This window comes from Nylanderia fulva, unplaced genomic scaffold, assembly GCF_048542155.1.
Source record: "Nylanderia fulva isolate GAGA-0341 unplaced genomic scaffold, ASM4854215v1 Scaffold89, whole genome shotgun sequence".
Classification (NCBI taxonomy): Eukaryota; Metazoa; Arthropoda; class Insecta; order Hymenoptera; family Formicidae; genus Nylanderia; species Nylanderia fulva.
The window spans coordinates 423,127-435,697 of NW_028191015.1; the positions used below are offsets into that span (position 1 = coordinate 423,127).

At 39.1% G+C, this 12,571-nt stretch overlaps 1 protein-coding gene and 1 pseudogene across 1 annotated transcript; one reads left to right on the forward strand and one right to left on the reverse strand.

Moving 5' to 3' along the window:
• The first annotated feature begins 5,981 nt into the window (after nt 1-5,981).
• On the forward strand, nt 5,982-6,872 carry LOC146719724 (uncharacterized; annotated as a pseudogene).
• A 4,603-nt stretch (nt 6,873-11,475) lies between these two features.
• On the reverse strand, nt 11,476-12,345 carry LOC114928986 (uncharacterized). The gene has a single exon (XM_029300354.2). It carries the CDS (start codon nt 12,343-12,345, stop codon nt 11,476-11,478), a length of 870 nt encoding a protein of 289 aa, XP_029156187.2.
• Nucleotides 12,346-12,571: the final 226 nt, after the last annotated feature.

Genomic DNA, 12,571 nt, shown 5'->3' on the forward strand with positions numbered 1-12,571 from the left:
TTCTCACTTACACATCGAATTATTTTATAGGGGCCTTCAAATAAAAACTTTTCGACAGCCATCTAAAGCATTTGAGAGATGTTTTATTCTTACAAGGACTAAGTCTCCGATTAATAATTCGACCTTTGATCTTATTTCTTTTGATATTTAAATTTTTTCTTAAATTTTCTTTAGACAATGTGATTAGGTATTTATGAGAAGGTTACTTACTATTAGAAAATTGGACGATCTTTTGGATTTCATCATGAACAGACTTGCCATATTGCAATTCATAAGGGACTATTTCCGTACTTTGGTAAATTATTACGTTTAATATTTTTCTTCAATTTTTAGTACAAAATTAACCCATTTTATGTGTTTTTCCGCACACAAAGTTCTAAATAATCGACTCAACTCTCGCATCACTCGCACAGTAGGATTTGACTGAGGATCTCTAATGTGTGGAACTATATAAAACTTTTATACTCTCAGCTTCAAGTCTCGTTTTCCATAATGCGAAAGTGAATTGGCTACTATGATCAGAAAAAAATACGCTTATCCAAATTTTGGAATGAATACATCAATGAATTTTTTTAAACACATACGAATCGTAGCCTTTCTCATTGGAAATAAATTGACGTATTTTATAAAAGAATCTAACATAACAAATATATTGCATTCCTCCTCTGGCTATCGGATAAAAATCGACAGTGACTAGATTGTTTGGTCCGCTTGATTCGATAAAGTTATATTCTTCTTTTATTGAGACCGTTTAATATTTTACTCGTTGACGTATACTTCACAACATAAGATAAATTTTTTTACCTGCGTGGACATACAGTGGCGCTTAAAAAAATAGAGCCATCTTTAGCGGAGACAAAACAAATTATATTGTTATTAGTTAATCTTAATTACACACGAGGTGCAGCAATTTGTTGCCATCAGGCGAGTGTAAAGAAAACGTTGATACTAGTTTGTTGTCGTGGAATAATGTTGTTTAGTGCGAAACGGTTGAACATAACTTAATGGTGTATTTTAACATATTTAATGATATATTTTGTTGTACCATTAGACGGATGGTTTTGTGAATTTAAATCTTATCTCTAATTAAATTTTCCGATTTTAAGATTGCTGTAAGGGAAACTGCTGTACAATCTGATTCTAGATGAATTATAAAATTCTGATGTACGTGTACATTGCGAGGTATCTTATTGGAACAAAGTATATGCAAGGTTTTATCTTTGGGTGCTATTCCTATCTAATCCTGATTTGTATGGAGTTGGATCCAAAACGTGTTTTGAATTTGCATATACTTTGTTGCACATTTTTCTGTGTCACGCCTCGTAAGTATTTCCGTTAGACAGTTATCTTTTATTTCTACTATATAATCTGGATATGCTTGTTTTAATAATTGATATTCTCCGAATTTCTTTGCTAGTTCTAGCTCTACCTTGTAACGATACGGATTTCGGTTAGCCTCGGACGTCTCGCCGGAACCAGGATTCGGAATCGGAAGGCCAAACTTGCGTACACGGTTTCAAAGTCACAAATGGTTTATTCAATGATTATTTACACTTTATATATACACTGTGACGTGACAAATTGAAATTGTCCGTCACAAGGGCTGAATGGCCCGATCGGGGGAGGGCACGGGACCTCTGCTCTCCCGAGACAGTGAGAGAGAGAGAGAGAGCGTGCGTGCGAAAAGCGCGGGATCGGACGCGAACCCGCTGCTACGCGTTTCCATATATTTTTTTTGTTGAGAGTTAGGATTATTTCGGCGGCAGACAGGATGTGCGACGAGTCTCAGCCGATAGAGAAAACCTGGAGGAGAAAAAAGGAAGGCATAGGAAGCAGGACGACGGGGACCCCCTTCGTCAGGGACATGCCCGGTAAGCCCAAGGTTAAAAATTTCTTCACCAAATATCCGACAACGGAGTAGGTGCCACTGCCTCAAAATTTGTACCTTCCAGGAGCGAGCAGGGGATGGCCACTCGGGTGCAACAAGCACCCGAGTCCCCACATACGGAGCGCCGGCAGGAGAGCTGCCGCCCCCGGGACTTCCGGAATCCCGAAGGAGAGCAAGGAGCGGCCCTGCCGTGCGCTGCCGCGACGACCGCCTACGAGGGGCAACCCGCGGATCAGGACTCCGCGGGTAAGGATAATTACGCGCGCGGCCGCAAGGATCACCGAGGCCGCGCGCGCGGCCGACCTGATAGCGCCGCGAGTGGCCTATCTAAGTAATTGGGTCACCGACGTGTCTCCTGAGGGCCCCCGGTTCGGCACTGTCTAGCGAGCGCCCGAGGAGAGCAGAAGTCCCGAGCTGAGGCGCAACTCAGAGAGAGCGAGAGAGGAGAGGACGCCAAGGAGCGTCATAGGACTGGTGAGACGACGTAGTCATCCTGCTGTCGCCGAATTAAGGTAGTAGGGTGGATGGGTTCCGAATCATTTATCGCTAATAGATTCCGCTGGACTTAGTTGCCGGCCGTTTTAAAAATTTTCGAGAGATTCGTTTATTGTCGAGTCGCGTTAGTAACGTAGCGAGACCCTATTGGGAGAAATTACGACCCATCCACTCTCTCGCGTTTCCGCATATTCTCTCTCCCGCGTGGACAGTCCTCGCGCGTAACATTGTCGCGCGAAAATTACCGCGAATTACGCGTTGCCGATTATTGTTCGAAGCGAAAATCAAAGAGCTCATAAACGCTTTCAGGCTCATTAAAGTATTGATAATGTAAAGTATTAATGTTGTAAAGTATTGAGGTTGTAAAGGCTTAAACGAAAAGGCGTGATTACGTTTGATTTTGTGTGTGTGGAATTTATGTACGGCGCACGCGGTGCGCCCTTACGCCGGCCCCTTTGTTGTCGCGCATACCGCGCGGATCACGCGCCCGCGGCGTGGAGCCATATACCCGGTGGCGCGTCGCCGATTTAATTAATCGTCTTTTCGTTATTGGGGACCCTACTTTGTTGCCGCGAATTTGTTAAAGATTATTCATAACTCGGCACGGCGAACCACCGGGCGTAGTGCCCCACCGAACTCTCAATCGTGCGTCTGTGCACGCCGCTTATTTCTCTATATTATATACTCATGTGTCTTGTGAACCAAAGTTAAATATATGTTTTACTAACTTTAATTCCTAGGGTGATTTCTTGCCGCCACGCACCCGAACCCTTACCCGCACAGAGGCTAGCCGAGCGGGAAAGTTGCCGTCGCGATCTCTCTCTCTCCCGTGATTGACGCCCGCGAAAGGGCTAGGACAAGAGGTCCGAGGAAATTAAGACTTAGCGTCCCGCGAATTTATTAATTGAGAGACGGTGCGGCTGCCGCACCTGGCGCCCAACTAAATTGAGATTTTAGTTTTCTCTTTATTATTTTTTTTTGTTTGTTGCAAATTTTTTTTGTGATCGAACGGAGAGATCGCGCCGAAGGTAACCGATATTCCGCAGGAGACTTTTCTCCTTCCGCGACGAATGGATATTCGCTGCGAATTCCGCGCGATACGGTTATAACACTTAGCCTAGCGGACGGTCGCACAAACTTATATCTAAACGCGCGGACGGACGAACAACCCTTTGGTCGCGAAGCCGCGGGCGGCGGCGCGGTGCGCTGCGGGAGAGCCGAATGCCGGGTACCCCCAGGCAGCGGAGGGGTCAAACCCACCTCCGTCAGCCGGACACAGGAAACCGAATGCCGGGCACTCCCAGGCAGCGAAGGGGTTAAACCCGCCTCCGTCAGTCGTAACAAAAGGAAACCGAACGCCGGGCACTCCCAGGCAGCGAAGGGGTTAAACCCGCCTTCGTCGGTCGTAGCGAAAGGAAACCGAACGCCGGGCACTCCCAGGCAGCAAAGGAGTTAAACCCGCCTTCGTCGGTCGTAACAAAAGGAAACCGAACGCCGGGCACTCCCAGGCAGCGAAGGGGTTAAACCTGCCTTCGTCGGTCGTACACAGGAACGTCGAACGCCGGGAACTCCCAGGCAGCAAAGAGGGTACTCCCGTCTCCGTCGACTGTCGTAGGATCTGGTCTGGGAGCCTCGGGGACACCCAGAGACCTGGTGCCAGGGTTAGGATCTGGGACAGGACTGGTGCCGGCTCTTCGGACGAGCCGGCTTATATACCGGTGCTGTTCCTGCCACGCGTTTCCTCGCGTGCGGCGGGCATCCCTTCGGAGGGGATGGATCACGCGCCCGGCGGATGGTCGGCTCAGCGCGTCGGGCGGCTGTCAGGCCCGGCGCAATTAGTGACGACCCCTAATGGGTCGTCACAACCTCATTGATTGACATAAAGATGGTTCTAAATAAATCTAGGAGAATAAGTCTCTGAGTTGTATCTATTACTGATTGTCTTAACCAACCGTGTCTGGGAAGAGATATTACTTTAGTTACTTCTAAGATTTTATCTTCTATTAATAGAATTATTAGTTGAATAAGCAGTTTTTCTCGGTTAACGCTATTGATATTTCACTTATATCTATAAGAGTAGTATAATATATTTCTTCCAACGCTACTGGGAAATTATCTATATGCTTATGTTGTCTCAGAGTATTAAAAAGTTCTTTAGGTAATAAGACGTAAGGCTTAACGGTCCCGTGTCTTCCGTCAATTATTAATTCTTCTGCTTTTCAAATTTCGCTAATCAGCCTTCTTAATATCTTGTCTAAATCTAGTAACGATTCGTCAATCCAAATATTCGCCTCATTAATTTGAGATAGATTTTTAAGACTATTGAATTGGCTAGTTATTTGATTCATTGAATTCGAAGTTATATTGATTACATTTTCGCTACTAGTTAGAGACTTAAGAATTATGCTGGTTTGGTTTCGTACATATTGTATAATATTTTTCTGATCGGCATGTAGCTTATTTAACTCGTTATTGAGGTATATTTAACTGTCTGAGCCAAATTATCAGAACAAAATGAATCTTATATGAAAATTATTTGCTAATTATTTGCTATTTTTTGCTTCAAAAAATAATTTTTTTGTTCCAATTTTTTAAAAATTACAGAGGGCTAGATAGCTTAAAATTAAACTATTTAAGCCATTGTAAAAAATAGCATTTATATAATTAAAAGTAAAAGATTAATAATACTAAAATTTTTTGCTATTTTTTTGCTATTTTTTGCTTCAGGAAATAATTTTTTTGCTCCAATTTTTTAAAAATTAGAGGGCTAGATAGCTTAAGATTAATATCGTTTTTCACTGGGTAGCACTGAGTGCGCACCGAAAACTCGTTGAGTTTAGATGGCACTGTCCGAGTGCACTAAAAGTGCGAATTTCTTGCGCTTCTAGCTAAAGATACTGGTATACTCTCAGTGCAGTTTTGTGCATATTTGTCGCCCTGAATATGGAAGGATTTAACATTAATTTTAAGGTTAATGATGACCTATTGAACTTAACTCTTGATCCAAGCGAACAAGAGTTATATGACAAGTTAAAAAGTAAGTATATACATACATATATTATCTGATTTTGGTTTTTAAGGTTATTCCAGGATAGATGTTGATAAGAATTTCATTTCACAAAAACAATGCAGAGTAATTTCTTTTTATTGTACAGTTTTAAAATATATAACAATAATTTATTTCCTTTGTTCTGTATATAACATTTAAATGTACTAGAGTGTAAACAATATTTTCTTGACCTCCAACTTGTGAAATACATCTCATTTCAAAATGTACATAAAAGAAAATTAATAGATTTCTTATTTTCAGACGATGATTCCTACAGCACACAATATATAAAGCTCCTTATCCGTAATGGATTATTTGTCATAAATAGTGAAGACCAGGAAATTAAAGAAATATACAGACAGACTGGAGAAAATAACTAAGTAAAAAGTAGAATATATATTATGTATGTGCTGTTACAATCACATAATTGGGAAATAAGAATGAATGCGAAAAATACAAATTTTCCCTAAGAGAAGAGTTAGTGAGATAATATAATAAGTATATCTGTATATTTATTATTGCAGAGAAGAATTAATATACCATGCAAATATGCACAATTTTGCATAGATGGATGAACAAGCAGGAAGTAGTAATAAAGAAAATGATATCAATCACTTATCACAGGCCTGCAGTCAAAAAAATATTGGTAAATACAGTTACTGAATATCGCATTTTTAGTACTTGCGTAGTTATATAAACGTATACATAAAGAAATTGATTAGTAAATTTTCCTATGCATTTGCTTATGGACCAATAAATTTTTTTATGCATATGTTTATGCGATTATGCAAATTTGTTGGGTAGGCTTTAAGACTGTATGTAATTGCTATTCAATAATTTGTGATTTACAATATACATTACTAATATGCAAATTTTATAATATTTAGATCACTGGAGCGATTCGGCCACCTCATTTATGCTCGATAAATATGAAACATACTTATCCAAGATTGATCCAATGAAAAAGTTTAAAACAAAAAAACTGATGTGGACACAAATATTTGCAGATATGATGAAAATGTTAAACATTTCTAAAACTTCATTACAAATTGAGAATCGATTCAAAACACTTTTGAAAAGAAAGAAAAAAGCAGTGGAGAATAATTGTAAATCAGGTAGTTCTAGAGAAGAGGTACCTTTTGAAGAAGAATTGCGGAAGATTGCACATTCAGATGACAGCATTGAACCGGAGGTATTACGAAGTGCTGAAAGTGTGAAATATCCAAAATTAAATAATACACCTGAAATTTCTGAAAAAATCTGCATGACTGATTTCGCAAAGCATGCTATCAATGGCTCGCCGAAGGCAAAAAAATCTAAACGGACTAATGAAGAGATAAGGGTAGAATTATTTAAAAAAAAGAAGCTGCAAAGGAAAGGCGACATAAGGAGAAATTGGACCTAATTCGAAAGTTGTCCGCCAAAGAGAATACACAGTAATAAAAAAGTAACAAATTGTTGCCAAAGAAAAAAACCAAAATAGCAATATAATATAAAGCTGTTAACTATATATATAACTACTGTTACTTATTAAGTTTATTTATGATCGAAAAGATCGCAAGTAATATGCTTATATATTTGTTTTTTAGTTTAAAGTAATATGCTTATATATTTGTTTTTTAGTTTAAACGAAATGATTCGTTATACTGTGATATATACTAGCGTATTATTGTAAAGATTACATTTTTTAACGTATAATTGTTTATATGTAATTTAATTGTTATATCGAGTTATTTATTTCATGGAAAAAGTACATTTACTAATTGATCTCTTTTCATTTTTCCTAATCTACGCAGTAGAGCTTCTTGCTCTCCACCACCTTCATGATGAGATTCTTCATCATTGTCTAATACAATATTAACATCAAAATCAAAAGTAAAGTTATCATCGTTGTCAATGCATAAGTTGTGCAAGACGCAACAAGAAATTATGAATTTAGATATCTTATCAATGCTATGAAAATCTAATTCAGTAAGTTGCCGAAAACGACCTTTTAAAAGGCCAAATGCATTCTCGATCAGTACTCGCGTTGAACGAAATTTCTTATTATATTTTTTCTGTTTATTGGACAGATTTCCATAATCCCTATAGGGAATCATTAGCCATTCCCTTATAGGGTATGCCGCATCTTCCAATATATGAAATTTTCCTTCACAAATTCTTTGTAAATTATCATTGATGTCCGATAACTTCAAAACTTTCGAATCATGGATCTTTTCTGGAATCCCAGTGAGGACATCAATAAATTTTTTTCGAGCATCACATATACCTTGTAATGTGATTGCAGGAATATCGTGTCTATTTACGTAAGTGGATTTTATTTTATGTGCTGGTGTTCGAACTTTAATAGACGTCCCATCGACACAACCAATCACATTAGGAAAACCAGCAATCTAAAAATTTATATATCTTTATATATAATTTTAATTTATATACACTTTAATCGCCTAATTGTTAAATTAGCATTAATAATTATCGACATACATGCTATATACACACACACACACACACACACACACACACACACACACACACACACACACATACACACACACACACATATATATATATCTTTATACCTGTGTGTGTGTAAACATAAACATATTACCCTATCAATAAAGCGTGGTCTACAATACGTGGAGTAAGGCTGGCGTAAGGAGTAAAAGTAGAAGTAAGAAGACTATTTTCGGTTTAAACAAGCTGAATTAACGGCGTAAGCGAAATAAAATAAGATCCAGCTTTTTTTAACCGAAAATAACCTCCTTGAAAATATTCTTACTCCTTACACCAAGCTTACAATACGTATTGTAGACCACGCTTAATTTCCAAATAACATACTTGTAAAAACTCGCTTGCAAAGAGTTCGTTGTTCTCAAATTTTATAATTTTTGGAGCCATGTCAATTAAAAAATTAATCATTCTATCGTTTTGCCTAAAAGTTGTTGCATGACATACTCCAAATCTCTGTGACACATCTCTGAGGCAGACTTTATTTCCAGCAAACCTATAATATATAAAATGTTCAATTATTATTCACGCAGAAATAAATGATAGGTCAGTACACAATACAAATAATTACCAACTTACCACAAAAATGACAAAATATCCAATTCTGGAGTAGTAGGTTCGCTACCTCCGTTGCTCCGATCAGATGGATAGAATCCGGAAAGTGCATACATCTCTATTATCTTGTAGGCTGTTGTTCGTGTAACGCGAAAATGACTTTTAAACTATAATAATATAATTATTTGTAATATTGATATTAATTTATACAAAACACATTATTGTTTTACATAATAATACAATAATAATACAAATTATAATCTATGAAGATAATAAAATATACATATATGTATATTTACATCCTTATCCGTAAGGTTATGCACTACCTGAAGAAAGTTTGCAATCTTTGGAATTTTTCGCGGATATTCTTGTTGTAAAAAATCATCTTTATCACTGCTAGATGATGATGAAGAAAGCAAATCTAACAGTTCAAACATTAATCGTGCATCCCACGCAGCCATATTGATTGCACTAAACTGGCACCGTCTCTCAGAGCTCGTGCCGAATTCTTGCACTAAAGTGCGAAAACTCGGCACTAGACTTTCCAGTGAAACAGCACGCACCGTTTTCATGCGCACCGAAATGCCCAGTGAAACACGTTGCCCATGACGAGTGCGCACTCAGTGCGCACTAGTTCTCCCAGTGAAAAACGCTATAAGCTATCTTAGCCATTGTAAAAAATAGCATTTACATAAATAAAAGCAAAAGATTAATAATAGTAAAATTTTTTGCTATTTTTTTGCTATTTTTTACTTTAGAAAATAATTTTTTTGCTCCAACTTTTAAAAATAATCAAGAATAAAATAGGACGTTCAAGAATAAAGTGCCTTAAAGTAATTAATTGCTCGCATAATTATGGCATAAAAATGTTTCTCGAATTATTCGCTCTCAAGATATTAGGTTTTCGAATTTTTTGCTCGCGAAATAAGTGTAGAAAACCGGCTAAAAACGATCCGCGCGGTCCAAGTTACAAGAGTAAAGTGCCTTAAAGTAATTAGTTGCTCGCATAATAATGGCGTCAGAATGTTTCCCGAATTATTTGCTTTCGAGATATCCGGGTATTGATTTTTTGCTCGCGAAATAAGTATAAAAAATGTATATATTTTATTTATTATATAAGTCTATTTGTGAATAATATAACTAAGTAAACCTGCAAGTACAGATTTATAAAAAACTTTTTTCCAAATATAAGAACAATCTGGAAATTTATATTGATACAACTGGAGCACGATTTAAAGAAATTATGATGTGCGATGGCAAAAAACGGCCTATATTTTATTTTATTTAATTGTTATAAATGTCGAAGAAGAACAATTTTTTATTGCACAAATGATAACAGAACAACATTCGGTTGCAAGCATACAGCATTGGCTCAATGAATAATTATCACTAAAAATACCTAAACAGATATGCGTAGACTATTCTTTCGCATTTCTTCATGCGGCAGCAAGAACATTTAATGGATGTTTTAATATTTACGATTATGGAAACAAATGTAAAAATAATATTCCTCATTGTTGTATACGTATTGACAGAGCGCACTTTATAAAAAAGTATACTCGCTTATTGAAAAGTTGTACAAAAATATTAAAAACACTTTATGCTTCATGTATTGGTGCTCTCTGCAATTGCAAAGAGGAAACGGAGGCGAGAGAAATGATCGAAGCAATATTAACATTGTCGCAATACGAAACAGAAACTAACAAACTTAAAGAACGAGAACGATATTTAAAATCTATCATAACAGGTAAGCATAACAATCTCACAATAATTCTCGAATATTAATGTATAATGTAATGTAATGTGTACCCATACAGCACAGATTATTGCAATTATATTGCAGCAACGTTGCAATGTTGCAGGTTGCAATGCAACATTATAAAGACATTGCAGAGATATAGGTGCACAAAATTCCAGCACACTTGTAGCAACATGACATTAATATTTCGGAAATATTGCATGTAATCCAAATTCTATAATTTATATATTGTAATATATATACATATACCCAGCAAACACCAAGTTACAGCTATATAATTGTTAGTTGTAATTTCCCATTCAAAAATATAATACGTGTATTATAACTGTTCACGATTCGAAGGTTTTTTTTTTTTTTTTTTATTAAGGATTTAATGTGAACGTGAATGAATAGCCGGGACCGCTCCGAAAGAGCGCGAGGTAGGAGCCAAGGGAGCAGTGGCGAGGAGATACTGAAGACGGAGTAACTTTGAGTCGTTTAACTTTTGAAAATGTTATATATTACTTGAGAGCATGTTCTCGCTCAACAGCTCCTTACAGAATAAAGCGAGAATCGCCACGTACGGCGAAACTTCCTGATTTTCCCGACTGAGAAGGGGAACCAAAATCACGCATCAGCCGGATGACACGTGTCTAAATGGACGCAAACATCGGTGAACGCGAACCGAGGAGCGAAAACATTGACATAAGCTCCTTGGTATGTTCAAATTTGAAGGTTTAACGAGCTGAGCGATAACCTTCTAATTATTGTTTTTATTCGTGCCTAAACATACCGCCCGCCTCGAAACCATCGTTTCGAAATGAATTGAACAAAAAAAAGGCGACTGGTGAAGCGTTCGGTATGTCGATTTACAGAATGAGTTAGAAGCAATATCTGGAGTCTGAACTTAATTACGTAAGGTTGTCCAGGCTTTCGACATCTATCGGAAGTAAGCATAATTTGACAATAGGCCGAGTATATTCGGAAGTCGCGGTTTTCACCGTCGCGACGCGAATCAAACCGTCTGGACCCGGGTGACATCGGATGACGCGAGCTAAGTCCCATTTACAAGACGGAAGGAGAGAATTGCATAACAGGACCAGCGACCCGACGCGAATTCCGTTTTTCGAAACTTGCTTCCATTTGACGCGCTGTTGCAAGGTATTGACGTAGTCCTGCTGCCAGATTTTCTAGAAGCGTTCTGTGAGCTGGCGAACAAGTTGCCAGCGCGTCAAGCGGTTCTCAAGCTAGATGCAGTACAGAGGGTTCAGGCGCGATCGTAATCGCGGACCCGATCAAGAAATGACCGGGCGTCAGAGAATCGCAATCGTCGACGGAATCGGTGAGAGGCGCGATAGGGCGCGAGTTAAGGCAGGCCTCAATGTTGCAGAGAATCGTTGTGAACTCTTCGAACGTAAGAGTGTGCGAACCGACGATTCTGCGAAGGTGATACTTGACACTGCGAACCCCGGCCTCCCATAGTCCGCCGAAGTGAGGCGCGGATGGAGGCATAAAGTGCCATGACACCCCGTCGGAAGCGGCACTATTTTGAAAGTTTGGATCGCGCAGCGCGGCTCGAAATGATGCAGCCAATTCGCGATCGGCGCCTACAAACGTGGTTCCATTATCAGAGTAGACTGACTCAGGCAGGCCACGTCGGGAGCAGAATCTTGAAAAGGCGCCTAAGAAGGCTGGAGTGGAGTAACTCTCGACTAATTCTAAATGTATGGCTCGCGTGGCCATACAGACGAAGATGGAGATGTAGGCTTTGCGGGAAGCGACACCGCGTCCCGACATTGATTTGATTAAGACGGGACCAGCATAATCGAGACCACAATGAATAAACGCGCGCGCAGGAGGAGAAACGCGCACCGAAGGCAAGTTTCCCATCAATTGAGTGGGGGTAGCTGCCTTTTCACGCGTGCATACTACGCAGCGGAAAACGACACCTTTGACGATATTTCGAGCGCGCAATATCCAGTACTCTCGACGAAGAGTAGCTAGAGTTAATTGAGGCCCCGCGTGAAGAGATCTTAAATGCACGTGCTGCACGAGGAGGTTCACAAGAGGATGTGCAGCTAAGATTATAGGATGTTTTTCGGAGAACCGCATGGGGGCACGCGACAACCGCCCGCCAACGCGGATTAGTTTGTTTTCGCCGAGAAACGGCGTTAAAGACAACAATGCACTCTTCGCTGGAATCAAACGTTGCTGCAACAAAGATTCCTTTTTCCGCGCGAATAATTCTGATTGAATTTGCGACAACCAAAAGTTTCGTGCTTTTCTACATTCGAGCGCGGAAATTGACCGGGAGCCTTCGTCGCATGTGTCGCGCGGC

Excerpts from the sequence above, each read along its gene's own strand:
- LOC114928986 (XM_029300354.2), bottom strand. The coding sequence starts at position 12,345 with ATGCGGTTCTCCGAAAAACATCCTATAATCTTAGCTGCACATCCTCTT.